General features: G+C 32.5%; 1 protein-coding gene across 1 annotated transcript; it reads left to right on the forward strand.

Moving 5' to 3' along the window:
* Positions 1-2,318: 2,318 nt before the first annotated feature.
* Positions 2,319-6,549, forward strand: LOC11410773 (probable galacturonosyltransferase 4). The gene is made up of 9 exons (XM_003594313.4): positions 2,319-2,747; positions 2,859-2,893; positions 3,023-3,067; positions 3,212-3,293; positions 3,398-3,660; positions 4,212-4,474; positions 4,603-4,960; positions 5,051-5,626; positions 5,959-6,549. The coding sequence occupies exons 1-9, from the start codon at positions 2,642-2,644 to the stop codon at positions 6,232-6,234; spliced, it is 2,004 nt and encodes a 667-aa protein (XP_003594361.1). The 5' UTR covers positions 2,319-2,641; the 3' UTR covers positions 6,235-6,549.
* The last annotated feature ends 13,592 nt before the right edge of the window (positions 6,550-20,141 follow it).

Genomic DNA, 20,141 nt, shown 5'->3' on the forward strand with positions numbered 1-20,141 from the left:
CCTTCTTGTAGAAATTGAAGTGTTAACACAAACAATACAAGCAAAGGAATTTGGATCTCAAATAGAGATATAGAGTAGAAGGAACGAACATGAAACACAAAGAAATAAGAGAAATAATGGGAGCGAGGTAGAGAGTACAACTGACTCACAATGCATCATAACATCACACATCAAATGACCCATATAACTCGCTCACCGTGAACGACTTGCTTCACTCTTACCCTAACATCACCCATGACTTGATAATGTTAAGGCTTTGTTTGGGAGTTTGGAGGGGAGAGGAAGGGAGAGTTTTGGTAAAAAGGAAGAAGCAAGTGGAAAAAATAGAAGACATTGGGAGGAGAGGGTTTTGAAGGTTAATTTTTTACTCATAATAAAGAATACCCCTCATTTGGGGGAACTAAAAAATTGTATTGGGGGAGGGTTTTGGGGTTATGGAGGGTTTATATGAATTTTTCAAATTCAATCTATGTTGTTGTAATATTCTTAAAATTAAAAGTATATTAATCATACGTATTAGTTTATCATTCTCTAAAAAACTGTTCTTTTAAAAAATGTGAATTTTTTGTCCATTTTTCTATATATTTCCAACCCCCCAAAGCCCTCCTCTCCCTTCCCCTCCAAACTTCCAAACAAAGGCTAAATGAATATCTAATCTTATCATGAGTTTCACGTCAATTTAGTCTATGAACATGTAGGATATATGCATCCGAATCTGTAATATTTACGACACTAAAATCATTGATCGGATTTGCACTCTATCAAAGCTACTTTTTCAAACTTATTAAATTATTTTACTTCAAAAAAAAAATCATTGATTGTATTTAACGTCAATTTAGTCTTTGAACATGTAAGCTCCACTTGATATATAACACGAGTATTCCTTGATTCACAAGATTCAAAATTAATGAACAAACACTTACAATTTTGAGATTCAATTTTGTTATTTTTTTTATTTACTCTAAATTCTATATTTTATCACCTAAGAACACTTGAATGAGATGGTATTTTTTTTTCAGTTTAACTAGAGGTTATACCCAATTCACTTAAAGAAAAAGCATAATATTTTTATATGGATTTAACTTATATAATGTAGTCCCATACACACAACTCAGTTGGTAGATCCAAGGACAATATTATGCAAGGGTTAGAGTTCGAACTTTAGACTGCCTCATTTCTCCATATTTAAAATGTGTGAACTCAAACTATTAGACTATTCGACAAAAAAACAGTGTAGACGACTTTTACACATTCAATCTATCATAGCGGTTGATCATTAAAAGTTTGACTTTTTTCTTACAAATTAAATGATACTCATCTATCCATTAAAGTTGATAGAGTATATCGATACAACATAAATTCAAAGTCACTGAAAAAAATGAAACTGCAAACAAATTTAGAGCATCTATGTTAATAACCCATTACTTGATAAAATTAAGTTGCAATCTTATTGGTGGCTAAAAGCAAATCGTCAAAATTTTGTTTTTTCTTATCATTTGTGGTGGCTTAACCCATTATTTTGTTTGAGTATTCATTTGTAATAAGGTAGTTTTTTTTTCACTTTTTTCTTAGTTTCTTATTTTTGTGATGTAAACTTGTATTCTTTTTGTCGGTTTTGTTTTGGCATTCTTGTGTTGAAATTTTCAGATTTTCAGTAATATATTCCATTTTACCTTCTTAATAAAAACATAACAAAAAAAAGCTTATAAAGTTACAAATATGACTATATTATGTGTAACGTTGACGACAAAAAAATTATTGATGAATCTCCACTTCTCAAAATTAATCTTTCAATTTAAATCAAGAAATAAAAAAAAATACATAAAAAAGAAAAACCAAAACAAACAATATCGTGTTAAGACACAAAAACATACGAAAGAAAACTTAAAATACATCCTAAAAAAAACTTAAAATATATAAAAAATCATTTATTTATCTAAAAGAGAAATATAAAGCGTCTCTAAAAAAACCAAAGAAAAAGATAAAAATAATTTAAATTGATGAGTTTAGATCAAAATTGACCTTTTTGATATATTTTTTTTTTTTAGAAAGTAAATTTTTTGAATTAAACTTTTTCAATTTTTTCTCGATTTCACACGTGATTTCCTTTATGTCTCTTTTTAATTTTTTTACAGATATGTTTTCATTTATTATCACACCTTTTAATTAATTAGTTGTTTTTTTAGGGGAAAATTGATTATAGGATCAAATACTTATCAATTAGTAACAAAAAAAAAAAAAACCTTATCAATTAAGAATAAAAAAAAAAAAGTTTCCGTTTGCAAATACAGCAAAGTACCAAAAAAACAAAACATAATAGTCAGAATTTCAATTCTCAAGCTTTTACACACAGATTTGTTCTCTCTCTCAATCTTCGTTTTTCTCTTCTCTCTCTTTCTCAACCCTGCTTCTGCATTTTCAACATCAATTTCACAAACCCATCAACATAAATCGTATCTTTTTCATAACCCTTCTCTCTCTCTCTCAAACTCAATGTAACTGCTTGAAACTATTCAATCTTCCATAACCCTTTTAACAAAAGCTTCAAACTTTACACTCTCAATTCAATTACAAACACATCCACAACAATAACTCAAACTGGGTCATCTTTATTTTCCCCAAAGTGAATAGGATCTGAACAATGATGGGGGTTAGAAACATTGTCTTGTTATTGCTTTGTATTACTGTTGTTGCTCCTATTGTTCTTTACACTGATCGTCTTGGTTCCTTTGAATCTTCACCCTCCAGTGAGTTTCCCTTTTCTTTTCTTTTCTTTCTCAATAATTTCTTTAATTTTCGTTATTTATTTCATAATGATGATTTTCGTTAATTTTTTTTTTTTTTAATGTGTTTTGCAGCTAAACAAGAGTTTATTGAAGAAGTTACTGTTTTGGTAAGTGATTATTTGTTAATGCCCTTCAGTGATTCTCTGGTTCTTTCTTTTGTTTTGTATAATTAGGAGTAATTAGTGATAGTTAGAGATCTTTGAGTTTTTGAATCTTGTTTTTATGTTTTGTGTCAGCCTTTGAGTACAGCAGACTCTGGTCACTTGAATCTGCTTCCTCAGGTAACGTTCCTTTATTTTTCTAGTTAATTTTTTATATTTTATGTATAATTGTGCATGTGTGTATTTGTAGGAAGAAATTTTTATGAATGCTGAATCTGTGATATTTTTTATTTATGGCTGAAATATATATTGTTTTGTAAATAGGAAACTTCAACAGTTCTTAAGGAACCAATTGGAGTTGTGTATACAAATGAGGATTCAATTAACAGAAGGAATTTGCCTCGAGGTATTTTATTTGCGATTTCTTCTGTTGTTTAGTTAGATTTGCGGGGTCATGGTTATTGAAGTTTTGTTCATTTGTAACATTATTGTTATGTTATGTTGACTCAGGTTTGCAATTGGCGAAAACAAGGGAGCACGTGTCAGCAAGAGTATTGTCAGCCACAACCAAGGAAGATCAAGCTGAAAAGGATGCCACCATCAAACTTGTGACGGATGAAATTAAGCAAGGAAATCAAAGCGGTGAGGGTACCTTGGAGAAAGCCGATGCAACTGGTGAAAATGTAAACGGGGAAGATGCTATTGATGTTGATGATAATGATGGGAAACTCGCTAAATCGTCTCATGATTCTACTCAAGAGCCTCTAGTTAAGGTAGGTGATATATTTTCCTCTTGGTTTATATGTTGTTTCTCTGTTCAGTTTGTATCATTTACTGCTGCATTGTCATGGAAGTCTTAAATAGGTGTTAATTTTTGGAATAAAGGTTTTACACGTGTATGTTTTAAGGGGTTGACTGTGCGTTTTTTTAGTTTGATATATAAATTTTACTTAGAGTATAAATAGGCGCATGTTTTCAGAACGTCTTCACGATAAAGACATCTTTTAAGACTTGACCATGTTTTAATTGTAGAGGACATGAAACAGATTCATGTTGGGTGCAATCTTGTGCATATATGACATAGAGAAGTTGATTGGCTGCAATATCTTCTAATTTTCCTTATTTGTTTTTTTGAATAATATTTTTGTTGTATTTAAATGTGGGTTTGAGTATGAGAAAGATCAAAACAAATGGCAGTTATTTTAACTACTAGTTTCGATCAAGGATAGTGGACAATAAATTTGCTGATGTATTGTTGCCCGTTTCAACATTTATTAGGGCATTTAGGTTTTTTCCGTTTCATAAGTGATTAATCTCTTTACAGGGTACCATGCTGGAGCAACAACAAACAACAGAAATTTCTAGCGGAACAAACAAGAGAAGACCTGAGACCAATAAGCAAAATGACCAAATGCCATCGGATGCTCGGGTACAACAACTAAAAGATCAACTCATCCAAGCCAAGGTCTATCTTTCCCTTCCAGTGGTTAAAAGCAACCCTCATCTCACTCGGGAGCTTCGTTTAAGGGTTAAAGAAGTTTCACGAACACTCGGAGAAGCAACCAAAGATTCTGATTTACCTAGAAAGTAGGTTAAGCTGTTATATTTTTTCAAATTGTCCTGTTATTATGATTCATATAAACGTGATGAATATCCCAATTTTTTCACTGATTTGCAACTTTTTCGGTCTTAATGTATATTTGTACTAATGACAGCGCTAAAGAGAAGATGAAGGCAATGGAGCAAACATTGTTGAAAGGAAAGCAAATTCAAGACGATTGTGCTTCTGTTGTGAAGAAGCTCCGGGCTATGATCCATTCAACAGAAGAGCAGCTACATGTGCTAAAGAAGCAGACTCTGTTCTTAACACAATTGACGGCAAAAACACTGCCAAAAGGTCTTCATTGTCTTCCGTTGCGACTTACAACCGAGTATTATAAGTTGAATTCTTCTCAGCAGCAGTTTCCAAATCAAGAGAAGTTAGAAGACCCGCAACTATACCATTATGCAATATTTTCAGACAACATATTGGCAACAGCTGTTGTTGTAAACTCAACTGTTCTCAATGCTAAGGTAAATATTTTCTAGTTTGAGAACTTTCAATAATCGACAAACCAATGGTGCTTAGTTGCTCATTGTAATATTGTTCCAATAAAATTTCAGGATGCATCAAAACATGTTTTTCACATAGTTACCGATAGGCTCAACTATGCTGCAATGAGGATGTGGTTTTTAGTTAATTCACCCGGCAAGGCAACCATTCAGGTTCAAAACATTGAGGACTTCACATGGTTGAATGCAAGTTACAGCCCTGTACTTAAGCAGTTGGCTTCCCCAGCTATGATAGATTATTACTTCAAGGCTCATAAAGCAACTTCTGATTCAAACCTGAAGTTTCGGAATCCGAAGTATTTATCTATCTTGAACCATCTTCGTTTTTACCTGCCCGAGGTGTTTCCAAAGCTCAACAAAGTATTGTTTTTGGACGATGATATAGTTGTGCAGAAAGATCTCACCGGTCTTTGGTCAATTGACTTGAAAGGCAATGTAAATGGAGCTGTAGAAACTTGTGGAGAAAGTTTCCATCGATTTGATCGTTATCTGAACTTCTCAAATCCTCTTATTGCAAAGAATTTTGATCCTCATGCTTGTGGGTGGGCCTACGGAATGAATGTATTTGATTTAGTCCAATGGAAGAGGCAAAAGATCACAGAGGTGTACCACAACTGGCAGAATTTGGTAAGTGATGTACACTGGTTTATTTTTTATATAGTATCCCGTATGATTGAAATGAAGCACCGACGCAGACACCAAACACAACACTGACATGTCGACACTGACACCGGTGATAATTTGAGAAAACAGAATAATTGAATGTAATCACTCATGTCAATGTCGTATCAGTTTTGAACACTAGACACACATTCAATATGAAGTGTCAGTGTCAAATATAACTTACTTTAACCATATGATTTAGGGGAATTGCTGTTACATTCCTATGTTTTTGGGATGTTTTGTTTCTTTCTTGGATGAATTGTGAACTGATTTTGTTTCTACTTACTGAAATTCAGAATCATGATAGACAACTGTGGAAGTTAGGAACACTGCCACCAGGTCTCATAACCTTCTGGAAACGCACTTTCCCACTGAACAAAGCGTGGCATGTGTTGGGTCTTGGCTACAATCCCAACGTCAACCAAAAAGATATTGATCGGGCTGCTGTTATGCACTACAATGGGAACATGAAGCCATGGTTGGAGATAAGTATTCCCAAGTTTAGAGGTTACTGGACAAAGTATGTCAACTATAATCATGTCTATTTGCGAGAATGCAACATCAATCCGTAGATAGAGATGGGTCAGTATGATATCATTCAAGTTTTGTGATGTCAAATCCTAAATGTGTAGGGCTTCTGTTTTTTTAAAGCTTCACAATTCATTTTTTGTATTAAGTTTTTTTCATGTTTTATATCAGTATTTTTTGAATTGGTGCATAGAAGGTTTAGAGCGTACAAAGTGCAGAGATGCTAACTGTACTTGTAAATGGAACATGAAACGAAGAGGCTATTCTTTAAGTTTTAGAGTGTGCCTTTCTCAGAACATCGCTTATATCTCGTCTCGTTTCTATTAGTTGATATGTACATGTTTCATTTTAAGCTTACACTCTCTTGGTCTCTTCAATAGCAAGTGTAGGGTGGCTGCAGTATTCTTTTGCTAATATGTAACAATATCTGGTGCAATAACAAATTTTAACCCATCATAAATCTCTTGTTGAACATGTTTATTTTCGAGCGTCTGATCTAAATCAATGGTCAAGATTGTTTGAAATAAATTTCTGAGCCAGCTGATCTCAAATTAATGACTGAGATTGAGTAGTGCATGATACTATTACTGTATGGAATTAGTTAGGATCCTAACAGCAAAAGTTTACCTTGAAATTGACAGATGGTGTAGTCTAACTGTGTTTTATTAATAAAATTAGACATGGTGGTGGATTTTACCAATATACAGCTTAAGAGTTGTTGTTGCCTTGGTGGGAGAGAATGAAGGTTTATCATGTATGTAGATGTTACTTTAGCAGCCAAAGTGTTAAGTTGGTTTGTTGTAGTTATTATCAATCAATAATTAGCTACACCGACGATGCATGTAAATGGAAGAAGGTATGGTAGGAAATGGTTAAAAAATGTTGATACTACAAAATGGAAAGATAGAGAAAAAGTAGAAGTGAGGTAGCTTGTAGTACACGAGGCATCATGTGCATAACATAATTTGGTAGGGTCCAACTCCCATTCCTGTGTTGCCTAATTGGACAGACAAGCATTAAAAAACATAAAAAAATAAATGGTAGGTACAAAGAAACAACACTTTTGTGAATTGTCATGACATGGTGGTGGAACCCATTTTGATCATGTGTATATCTTTCTCTAGAGCTGTCAAGTTGGCTGGCTAGATTGTGCCGTTGCAAGTTTAAGACAAATTTCTGTCAATTTGGGAAGACAGTAACACGAATGAGTTAGTTGTTTTTGGCTACAGTGACGGTGGACTCTAATAAGTTTAAGGATTTAACCTATCTAAGACTAAAGTGAACAATTCACTTTTCAAGACTAAAGGAAGTTGTTCTTAACATGGTGGAGTTGCATGTTGATTCTCAGGTGCTTGTGAGTAACTTTTGTACTAATGGAGCTGTTAATATTGATATATATTTTTTTTTCTATTAGTTCAATAAATATGTCGGTTATTAGAGTAAGATTGAGAAATTAAGACATGTCATACTTATAGTGAAGCTAATACCTTTTTTTAATGGCACGCGAAGCTAGTAGCTATGTTGATTCGTTAGTAGCATTGGGATGTAATAGTGGTCTCAATTTTATGCAATTTGAGAAGTAAGAAGAGTAATATTGACCAAATACATTAGATATTCAATAAATCTAAAAAATTGTTATTTGTTTATAAATGTGATTGGAATGAGTCTGTTACGAGCGAAACCCATTAATTTGTTATGGTTTAGTATGATTCTGTTAGAGTTTGTTTGTAATTTTGGGAAGATCCTTTACCTTATCAGGCCATGTACTCACCAATTGAAAATTATGAACGGAATGAAGTAATTCCTTTCTCTTATCTCTCATTCTTAGGAGGGTCATCTCCGTCGTTATAATTTAGAGAGTTTACTTTGTTCTTATTATATTAGTTCTTTACTTTTTTTTTTTATTATTTTTTTTTATTGATTTTGTATTTTTGGTTTGTTCCTTTGTAGTAGTATCTGCTTTTGGACTTTTTTTTTGAAACATCAAATTTTACTTAACAACCAGATTCCTGCTCAAGACGAACAGAGATCGGTGAAACATATAATACAAACTAAAAGCGTTGTATATAGGCGGAACACCTGAAAATAAACACCCTAAAAGATACCTCTGAGGACAATACCCATCAAAATACATGTCACGGCCTAAAACAGACGTCTTCATGAAAACGACTACTGTAAAAACGATATACAACACCACTCATCGTCACTACTCACCCCAAAGAATACTCCTCAAAATTAAACTCTCAGTCCTCAACACCAAAGCTGAGCCACATCCGAAAAGCTCATATTCAAAAGATCATTCAACTTCCACCACCTCTCGACCTCCGATTCACCGAAAGAACACCAACAAAAGCCCAAAACCAAACTTGAGCCAAATAACTTACTTCCGATCTCGAATCAAAAGTGATCGGCCCACTAGACTTTAGGACCAAAACAAAAGAGCACCCTTCACCTCTGGTACACCAGAGAAACACCGTTATCAAGCCAAACAAGATTGCAGCTAGACACCGACTTCCGATCCCGAAACAAAAGTAACCAGCACACCGGAAACCAATACACAATAAATAAGACAAAACGACATGATATGCGGTGGTGCAAACCACAAACAAATCAAAAGGAAAAGACTCAGCTCAAACGGGACACAATTATAGTCTTACGGACAACATCAATAGTTGATAATTTCATCAATAATTAAGACTATTCACTTTAGGTGGATTCTAGGGTGAGGGTTCTGTTAAGTCCCTCACCGGTGAACCACCTTGAACAACAAACAAGAGCCATTAGATTAATCAAGCTCAAATATTTCATCATGCACCGTATATACTAGATTACACCTCTCTTCTTTTTCCTCATCCTCTTTTTGCTCCCTAGATTCTATACACACTGCCACGAACCCCTTCTGGTGTACTTGTATCACCATATCCAATCAATCTTCATTGAGAACTTTTGAGAAGTATTTTATGGATATGGAGTTATTTCAAACAAAACTATAGGAATTTCATGATTTCTTCAAATCGAAAGTCTGTTTCTTTTATCAAGATGTGAATGATAACTAGAGGAATTGAAGGAAAAACGAGGTTTAATATGTTAGTTTTAAAAAATCTTTGTTCTTTAAAAAATATATATTTCTCTTTTGAGATGTACCAACAAGTGAATCATTTTATTGAAAGGTAGGTTTATATTGTGCAAAATCTCTGTTTCATGAAATGCTTACACATGGAATTAATGGTTTTGAGTGCCAAAATGAAGAGTTTTAAGGAATGCTGATATGGGTGTAGATGAGACAGTGGGGCGGTGGGTGGATGGACATCTCTGCAAAAGGACAATGACATCAGAAGTTGAAGGATGTGCGAGAGAGATGAGTGGGGGGAAAGAGCGGATGGGTAGGGATTGCATGAGGAAATACATGTGTTCTTATTTTTTTCTCTAACTCATCCAAACCTTTTAAATTAATCTGACGGTAAATAAAAGTGGTCCACCGGTGAACCATTTAGTTGATGGTTCACCCTAGACGTCACCTTCACTTTACTCCTAAAAGCGAAATGTTCGCTTTAAAATAGATAAATCAATCCAACCACTCTATATTTTATTTTTGTTTTTATCAAAATCACATTCATCGCTTCTCGATATATCTCAAAATAAATATATACTCTTCTATCTCGTAAAAGAGATTACTTTTTTCAACTCACTCTTTTTTATTGCATAAATTTCTTATTGATCTGATTATTTTCATGAAAAACAACAAATTAGTCCGTGCAAAACTTTGTTGTTAAATATCTTATCACTTTTCTAATCTATAATCACATCTATTTTCTAACTACTTCATTTTCAAATTGTAGAGTATATTTTGTTTCAATCAATTTGCGAGACAAGATTTGTTCGAAAGTATGTATACTTATGATCGGTTGGTTTAAAACTTTTTCCTCGTGTAATTAATTTGGACTAAAATACTTAACCAAAAAAATTGTACTAAAAGAAGTGCATCCAAACAAAGTATAGTTGGATTAAAACAAGCACATCCAAAAATGTACTTGTCCAGAAGCTAATGCCACTTTGTTTCTAATTACGATTGTTGAGTTTAAATCAACTTATTCCATTTCCTTTAAAATTAGAGAAGATATAATAGGAGGTATGTAATACAAAGATGGTCTAGACTCGAATATAGATGCTCCAGCGAAAGTATGAACACTCTATTAGTATTCCCCAAATAAAAGATAGTATTAGCGTGAAACGAGTCTCTATATTGAGAGATGATAGTAACGAGTGAATAGGTAAAACCTTTTTTGAAATTGTAACTTTCGTCAAAAAATTTCTGACTTTTAAGAAACTTAAAAAACCTCTAAAATTCTCAAACGTCTGTCAAATACCCCCTTTGTTAATTTCCTCCATCTAACATGCTGACGTGGCTGTTAAATGCCCATGTGACACTGCCACATGGTTAGAAAAGTCATGCCACGTCATAAAGAGTAATTGACCTTTTCGATTTAAAAAAAAAATCTGATTTTTTTTTTTCTTATTCGAAATTGCACATTGGTATTTAATAGGTATAATTTGCCCAACAATGTAATTAGGCACGGGTGAAGTTTACAATTCAACTATATTCTATGTGACTATTGAGTATTTTTCTTTCATAAATGAGTTTTACAATTCACTCTTTATATCACATCTTTGAGGAGATATTTTCACATTGAAGGGTTGCTACATAAATTTTAAATTAGAGGAGAAAAAAATAATCATATTCTTTAAAAAAAAACGCTTAACAGCCACGTCAGCATATTGAATGGAGAAAATTAACGGAGGGGATATTTGATAGATGTTTGAAGGTTTTTTTTGCCTATTCACTTTGATAGTAACTAACTCATTCTCATAAGAAGTGATGTTCGTAATTGCATTAACAATCATTAGGCCATCACTTTCGAAGTAAACCTCAAACACGTAAGAGACCGCCGTTTGCAAAGAAATAAGCATAAGAAACTAGGTAAATTAATATATGCAGCCACATCTCTAGACTCTAGTTGATGAAGCTTGACAAATTATGGGACAATTAACAAAAATATCAACTTTTTAGATGTGCATGCAAAAACATATTTAGAAGTAATGAATACCTATTACAATTTAAAATGAAATCTTTGTTCTATTCTGTTTTTGAAATATTCAAACGGTTAAAAATGTCTCAATATAACTCCATTCTATTATTCTCTAATAGTTTTGAATAAGAAAACCTTCTATCACAATTTTCATGCTCATAACATTAAAGAACAATGAAGAAATTTAAAATATAATAGAAGTGTTTTTTTTAGAGACACATTTTAACAAAAGTAATGTTGGCATGTTTTTTCTAGATTACCTTTAAAGAATGGTGGGTAACTTATTCACCAATTAATGAAAATGAGCAATTTAGATTTCATTGAAATGTGTTTATGTAACTAATGTTTATTGGTTGAAGTAAATTAACCATTATTCTTCCATGGACACCCTAGTTATCACCATGTTAGCAACATTTTTTTTTTAATACTCTCTCATGAGATGAAATCAACAAAGACCCACACTTTATAGAAACCTACACTTTGAAAATAGATTCAATGTAAAGTCAAGTTGTGGAATCTATGTTGATTTTCTCAAATGATTGAGTGAAAACCATCAAATCATAGAGTGAAAACAAACGCTTTATATTTTCCCAAGCATTTGAATCCACTTTTCTAAGTTAATTTTAAGGAAAATGATTAAATGCACGACACAACTGTCGTGTGAATCCCGCGACTGACCTGGCATCTTGATGGGGCCACTCTCTTAAATTCTATTTCATACAAAATGCCCAATTTGACCTTAGATCTTTTTGGCTGCAACTATGTGAATCGGTGCAAAGACAAGGGGAGTAAATCAATCCTGTAACTGCTTGTTTACTTTTTTTATATAAAAATCAAGTGTGATTTGATGATTTCAATCTTATAACGAAATGAAACTTGCTGCAAAGTTCATATATGAATGAGGTTATGGAGTAGTGGTTGTATGGCGTCTCTCTGTTCGTTAGATTTGAAGACAAACAATTGCGGCAATGAAAACAAGGAATACAGCAAGATCAGTGGAAGTAACGGCAGAGATGAGTTGCAAGATGTCGATTAGAATCTACAAAGTTCATACAGAATATGTGATCATGACAACAAATGTGTTATTTTCTCTTTTGCACTGATATTTCAATTTTTTATTGTTTATTTTAAATAACTGAATTTAATAAAAAAAATAAATGACCAATAGAAATGGAGACTGCACGTGAGGGAGGTGACGTCGTGCGTTTCGTCGCTGCTATATGTCGCACCATATAGCAGTTCTCTTAAAGAATTGAAATGTGTTATGTTATGGTTTCTAGTTATAGGTAGAACAAATAGTGGGTTTTTTGCTCCGTGCTATTTCGTGTTTAGTGTCTATTTGGATTGACTTATTCAAATTTATCGTCTTCCATAAGCACTTGCTTGACTAAATGCAAGAGTTTATGAAATCAAGTTAGTTTATATGAAATCAGTTTGACTTTATTTTATCTTTCGTTATAAGAAAACAAGTTTATGTATAAACACTAATAAGTGTTAATTAAGCTATTTATCCAAACAACGTCTTATAGTCTCACGCTTTACATGTTTAAAATGTTTGTATTGTTTGTTTGGTGTAAATATGGAGGAAATGTATCTAATTTTGTGTGCAGATCATGAATTATGAAGCAATGTTCAGTTCAGCTCAATTTCAATAGTTCTCTAGAAGCCCGTTATAATCTTTTACTAGCATGACCTTGACCTAACTGTTTCAAGTTTTAAGAGAGTTAGTCCTTCACGGTTCGTAATAGCTTTTACATGGATCAAATGTTCTCTTTCATTGCTGATATATTTCTGCTTATTTGATTAAGCATCCTTTGTAGTTCACAAATTCTGTTCAAATATTCAAATGGAGAGAAATTGTCAACATAATTACAAATTTCTATATAGTAGTTGTTCTTTTGTTCATCCAACTTTATTATGATTTTCTGAAGTCCATGTTAGCAACTAGTAGCAAATCCAACAACATATAAGCATGACAATTGACAGGAATTGAAATTGATCATTGAGATCAAATTTTAGATTCCTTTTTCAAAATTGAATCAAACCAAAAGAAATCGGATACATATATTTTAAGTTTGATTGTACTTTTGTTCCCCACATTTTACCACTCTTGCGAAAAGGGTCCATTCATTTCAAAATCAAACATGGTTTTTCTTCAATTTTTACATCTTTTGCATTTTTTGCCACACTCCACATTTGGACCCTCAAAACCAATTACTACTATAAAGCCCTTTTCTTTTAATAATGTGACCAAATCCAAGTGAATATATGTACTTTTCTTTTAATGAAGCTATACAGTAGTTTGAGTCGATGCCAGAGGCGGAGAAGCATCATGTTTCATGGAATGCATGGTTTCGGGTTTGGCGCAAAACAAAATGATTGAGTTAGCAAAAAAGTATTTTCATATCTTGCCTTATAAAGACATTGCTGCATGGTCTGCAATGATCACTGCATATGTGGATGAGGAGCAGGTGGATAAAGTTCGCGACCTTTTTATTAGAGCAAGGCAAAAATGAGAAGAAGGAAGGAGTTTTAGAAGATAAGCCAGAGATGACTTAGGGCACAAGTTACATCTTGTGAATTTGAATTTCATGTAAATTTCAGTTTCATTTAGATTGCATTAGGTATGTTACTAGTTAGTTATGCCGAGGTGTCATTTCTAGCTTGTATATAAGCCATAATCTTTAAATGAATTCATTCATTCAACAATAATCACTTTTCTCAGCTTTAGCTATTCATGGCTGCGAAGTTCTTAGACTTTTCAACTCAATGCTTGAGAAGAATGCCGTGACTTGGAATGCGATGATCAATTGTTATTCAAGGAATGATCACTGCATATAATCGATGGTTATTCACCTCATTGCCCTTCTTTTGATGATTAGATCTTGTTTTAGACCCAATAAAAGTAAAAAACAACGATGACCAACGTAATTACTCTGTGATGGCATGGTGGAAATCATGCAAACTCATTCTATATGGCCATACCTCTAGGGTTTGAGCAAGACATCTGGCTTGCAAATTCTCTTATTACTTTGTATTCCAAAAGTGGGGAACTTCCCTTTTCTATGCTTGTTTTTGAGGTACTAAAATCATAAGATGTAGTGTCATGGGCTGCAATGATAGTAGCCTATGCAAATCATGGTCATGGTCATCATGCGTTACTGGTATTCCCACGCATGCTCAATTGCTCATATCAAGAACTATGCCAGACGAAGTCACATTTATGGGACTATTATTGGCTTTTAGTCATGCTGGTCTTATCAACCAAGGTCGTAGAGTGTTCGGATCAATTAAGGGTACTTATAATTTAAATCGCAAGGTTGATCACTATTCTTGCCTTGTAGACATTCTATGAGAGGGATGAAGCTGTTCTTGTTGCACTTCTTGCTGCTTGCAAGATTCATGGGGATAGTAATAGTATAGTAGCAAATTCCATTACTATGATTGTCAATTACTATATGAGAGTGTTTTGGGATAGGAGGAAGACTTTTTATTTTGAAATGAATGAACCAAAGTACACACAAGAGCTGGAATAGAGAACTATGAAAAGTGAAAATGTTACTTACCGTTAAGTTACAAAGTCCAAATGATTTACCATTCCATTCTAATCATGGGATTTCTAAAAGTTGCACGTATCACTGTTTCTTTCTTTATCTTTATCACTTTATGTTGTGGTCCAAGTAGGAACAAAAAAAATTCAGAAGTGACTATCATGACCGTAAAATCCAATCACATTATGATTAATAGACTATCAAAAGTGAGGGTGTGTCAAAACAATTAGAAAATGCCAAAACTATGCCTCTTAAACAACCACCTTGAAATCAGGCGCTTGTATTATGGAAGGACTATTCATGACTAAAAAATAAGATATGGACAAAGACGGCAACAAATTATGATATGAAAAAATTTAAGCGAGTTTGGTCCAGAGACTCGTTAGGGTTAGGGCATGTCTCAAGACTCAAAACATCGACAAATATACTTATAGATTATCCACCAACGAGATCTTTAAGCTCATAATGAAAGTTGAGCTCGAGGCCTTGTCAGGTATCAACCCCTTACCTTTACCAACTGGACCAACCTATGGCCGAAATTGCAACATATTTAAACTAAGATTAGAGAAACATGTTCATAATGCATGCATATGATAATATAAGTTCATGTTCCTTATAAAACATGGATTTGACTAGGTCAAATTCAACTAGTAAGCAAACAATGAGACACATTTCTTCTTTGTAAGCTAGCAAACAACAAGTTTTTGGGGACACAATGAACCTTTACCCTTTACCTTCTTTTGATAAGCAAGAGGATCACCAACTGCTTTCTCATATGTCATTCACAAAAGCAGCAAGTATTCATTATTTTCCTTTGGTGCATCTATCGTTTTCTAGCTCTACTAGTACAACTTGCTTTCAAGAAAAATATCCACTTTTGATAAGCTAATTGAAATTTTAAAGTTTCAAAATTTGAATGCTTCATTATGTTTAAAAAATTATCTAAAATTTGACTGATAAACAGTCTTTATGACTTTTTAGGTTTTAGATAAGCTCGTAAGAGATTGGTGTATTTCGACAAACGACATAGTTATGTATTTATTAAAAATAATTTAGAGATTTTAAAACAAAGTGATCTTGATGGTCAGTATATTTTTAGAGATTTAAAAGAAAAACAGAAAATAATTTGTGTTTGTTTACCAAGATGAACATAAAAAGAATTAAGAGATTTGAAAAATCAGATATAAAAAATAATTTTAAGAGAAATTGTTTATGATAGTTTCTCTCAACTCAAACATCTTTTAGGGATCGCCTAAATTAAAATTGTCCAATTCCCAATTTCATTAGCGCTTTATTTGTTCTTTTTGTCTTTTATTTCTTTTGCCTTGTGTACGGCACATCCCCTAACTCTTTGTATTTCTTTCTCTTTTGTTAATAAATTTTTCAGTATACTTGTAAAAGATTTGTGGTTCTATGAGTGTCAACTGAGTTGGGATGTCTATTACCACATTGATGTAAGTTTGTACTCTTGATTTATCTAAAAAAAACTTACATATTTTAATTTTTGAAAAGTCTGCAACAAACATATAAAACTTTTTTTTTAGGAGAATGAACAATATATAAAAACTTTCTAAAATGATTATTATTTTTTTTTACAAAATAAACCAGAATAAACGGGTTATAAACGAGCCTTTGGAATCATGTAGGTTTCAATCACCCTGAACGAGCATCATTGGCTCAAGATTGGCACCACAGGATCCTATTCTACCATTTTTGCTGATACTTTTTGGTGGGCTTAGTGCCACCGAAATCTTATGTGTTTGAACAATGAAATTGGCCTATCAAGTGTATCTCCTCTAACATTCACAATATGGTTGGAACATTAACATTTTGACTTCCTTCGGCTTCAAATTACACTTTAGCTTATAGACTTCTCAAGTGGAACAATAACAATTACTCTAGCATCATTCTTAATATTGATGGTAGTTGTCTCGACTCTCTTATTAGAACCGGCTATGGTAGTGTCTTAAGAAATAATGGAGGGTTTTATTTATCAGATTTCTCTGTCGACATCCAACCTCTGACATTCTTCATGCTGAGTTATTTGTTGTTTACAAGGGCCTGATGTTGGCCAAAGAGATGGACATCTCGGAGTTAGTTTGTTACTCTAATTTTTTAAATTGTATCAATCTTATTAAAGTTCCCAACATGATATTCCATGTCTATGTTGTTTTAATTTAGGACATTCAGGATTTAATTGAGCAAAATTTAACACACTCTTCGCGAGGGAAACTAGCGTGCGGATTTTATGGTTAAACTTGGAGCTTCATCAGACATAAACCTCCTCCTCCATGACTCTCTGCCATAAGATCTTTTGAGCCTCTTTAAGATTGACGCGGCCGACACTTTCTTTTCTAAAAAGTAGTTTTTGTGCTTTTTATTTCTCCTTTTTCGTTTCGTTTGTTTATTTTGATCAGCCATATGTAACAAAAATAAAACGGGCTATGAACAAATGTTTTTTTATTTAAACACTGGCATTTCTTTAACAAAAGAGGAAATGGAGTTAAAATATTTTCCATGCAAGGTATGAGATATTTTTATAAGTTACCCGGAGAGTTTATATTTGAATAAGTTTTACAAAAAAGGAGGATAAACTTATAAGCACTTCATGTAGGTCTTGTTTGTCCGTATCATGATTAAAATATCTCTTTAAATAGAACTTTAATTGATTTAAATTAGTCAGATTGTGCATGTCTATATCCGGTTTAATCATTGACACTGAATCTGCATTAAAAATAGCATATTCAAGTTTGGTGATTGATGACCTTTGAACAACTCATGTAGACATCAAATTGGATATTATTTGCTTTTTATCATTTGTCAGGTTGTTATATGTCTAGGTTGAAACATGTGAACAAAAGCATTGTCTTAATGTCTACCTAAATATTCCAAATAACTCATGGACAGAAAGTTTAATTTGATTATATTTCATGGACAAAAACTTGCTATATTCATGGAATACGTTCATGCTAATCACAATTATTTCTCCTAGTCCTAGCTAGTGTGTTTCTTAATTACTTCCTCAAATTATGACCTACTGTGCATTTGTTAACTCGAATAATCCAACAATTAGGTGAAGATTGTGATTTTAGACCCTTCTAAATCATTCCATCTGGATAGATTTTGTCTTCAGGTGCTGTCATGCAGGAATCTATTTCTTAAATTTAGACAACGTTACATTGTTTATTTTGCTTAATTTTGGATGCTTATGTTTTCTAATGAATTTATAAATTTTGATGCATTTGTCGATGTATATTTTTTTTTTTTTTTGCCGACAACTAGTCATACATCATCTTTATATGAAACGTTCAAGTAATTATAGTTTTGTTAACAATTTTAAATTAAGTGTTATCCTTTAAAAATGTCAAAATTTTCAATTTTTAATGCATTAATTATACAAATTTTCATAAATATTTACTATTTAAGATCCTTAACCTCCGAGATACTAATTAATATTTTCCTATAAATAAAGTCTATGATACATGTAACACACATAGGGAGTTTTAAGATAATAGAGAGAAGGATTCGTGTATAAAATCGCAACGCATGTCCCATTAAAATTAGAGAACTGCTATATGGTGCGACATATAGCAGCGACGCACGACCACCTCCCTCACGTGCACTCTCCATTTCTATTGGTCATTTATTTTTTTTATTAAATTCAGTTATTTAAAATAAACAATAAAAAAGTGAAATATCAGTGCAAAAGAGAAAATAACACATTTGCTGTCATGATCACATATTTTGTATGAACTTTGTAGATTCTAATCGACATCTTGCAACTCATCTCTGCCGTTACTTCCACTGATCTTGTTGTATTCCTTGTTTTCATTGCCGCAATTGTTTGTCTTCAAATCTAACGAATAGAGAGACGTCATACAACCACTACTCGATAACCTCATTCATATATGAACTTTGCAGCAAGTTTCATTTCGTTATAAGATTGAAATCATCAAATCACACTTGATTTTTATATAAAAAAGTAAACAAGCAGTTACAGGATTAATTAAATATATTAGACTCAAGTTAAAATTAAGTCTATGATACATGTAACACACGAGACTTAGATATTGAACATTTTTTAACATGGTAAACTTGTATGATACAAAATTTGACTCGATTCAACCTATTCTCATTCCAATACATATAAATTGCATTTTTTTTATAGATAAAATATGGGTAAATGGTTATGGTATTATAAGATCATTTGAAGATATTTTTTACTACATAACCTAGGTAATTTGGGCCCCTCTTCTTTATGATATTTTGGGACAGCAAAAAGATATTTTGATTTTGAAATGAAAAACAAAAAGGAAAGAAATAAGAGAAAGAAACAAAGAACAAGTAAGAGTAAGTAGTGTTCAAAGACTTGTATCACGGTTCAATCATCAATGAGACTACTAATCCTTTTTCAGTTGAAAGGGAAGAAGGTAAAGAAAGCAACAAGCTCAAAAAAGCACATGAAGCTACTACTATGACTACACAGAATAATTCACTTTTTAGTTGCCACACTTATCTTTACTTTTTCACTCACAACATGCCTTGCCTCACTAATAATTGAACTCAACTATTGGCTCTTTCAAATCAAATGAGTTCATAATTTAGAGGATTCGGTAAAATGTTAATTATTAACTTGTTTATTTATATAAATGGTTGAGAATATTAATTTTACCAAAATTAATACAAAATTCCTTAATTAGACTTGTGAACAATAGTTCTAACTAGTTTCTCATTCTCTAATTAAATACACAAAGTTAAAGGTCCTTACAAATTAGGAGCAAATTAGAAGGTTATTGAACATACATTTTAAATCTAAGTATTCTTTTTTTAATTGAACCTAAACCTTCAACTCTTTAACCTCTAATTGAATCCAGTTGAGCTACTAAACTCTCTCTAATCTAAGTATTCTTTTGATTACATGCCACGAACAAGAAGTATTAATTCGTGTAATATCTCAACCATATTTTTACCACCCACGAGATTTGATCGAGTTTGTTTAAAGAATCCAAGCTCAAATTCACTTGGATAAACATAACATTTGTTTTTAAATTTATGGTATGAAGATGCAATTTATTTTTAGGTTGAGAAGGAAATTACTAATCATCATCTAATTAAATACCAATGTAGCGCCAACTTACTAACTAATCCAAAAAAATTCATCAACAAAAGTCCATTTGATATCTAACCATAAAAAGCTAAAATGAGAGTATGTGTTAATTAACTATAAAAGGAGTTAGGGCAAAAGTAAAAGAATAAAGAGATTTATAAGGTAGCCTATTACAAGTCATGTGTTTATTTCCTAAAAAAAAAGTC

Source organism: Medicago truncatula, chromosome 2 (assembly GCF_003473485.1).
Source record: "Medicago truncatula cultivar Jemalong A17 chromosome 2, MtrunA17r5.0-ANR, whole genome shotgun sequence".
NCBI classification, from domain to species: domain Eukaryota; kingdom Viridiplantae; phylum Streptophyta; class Magnoliopsida; order Fabales; family Fabaceae; genus Medicago; species Medicago truncatula.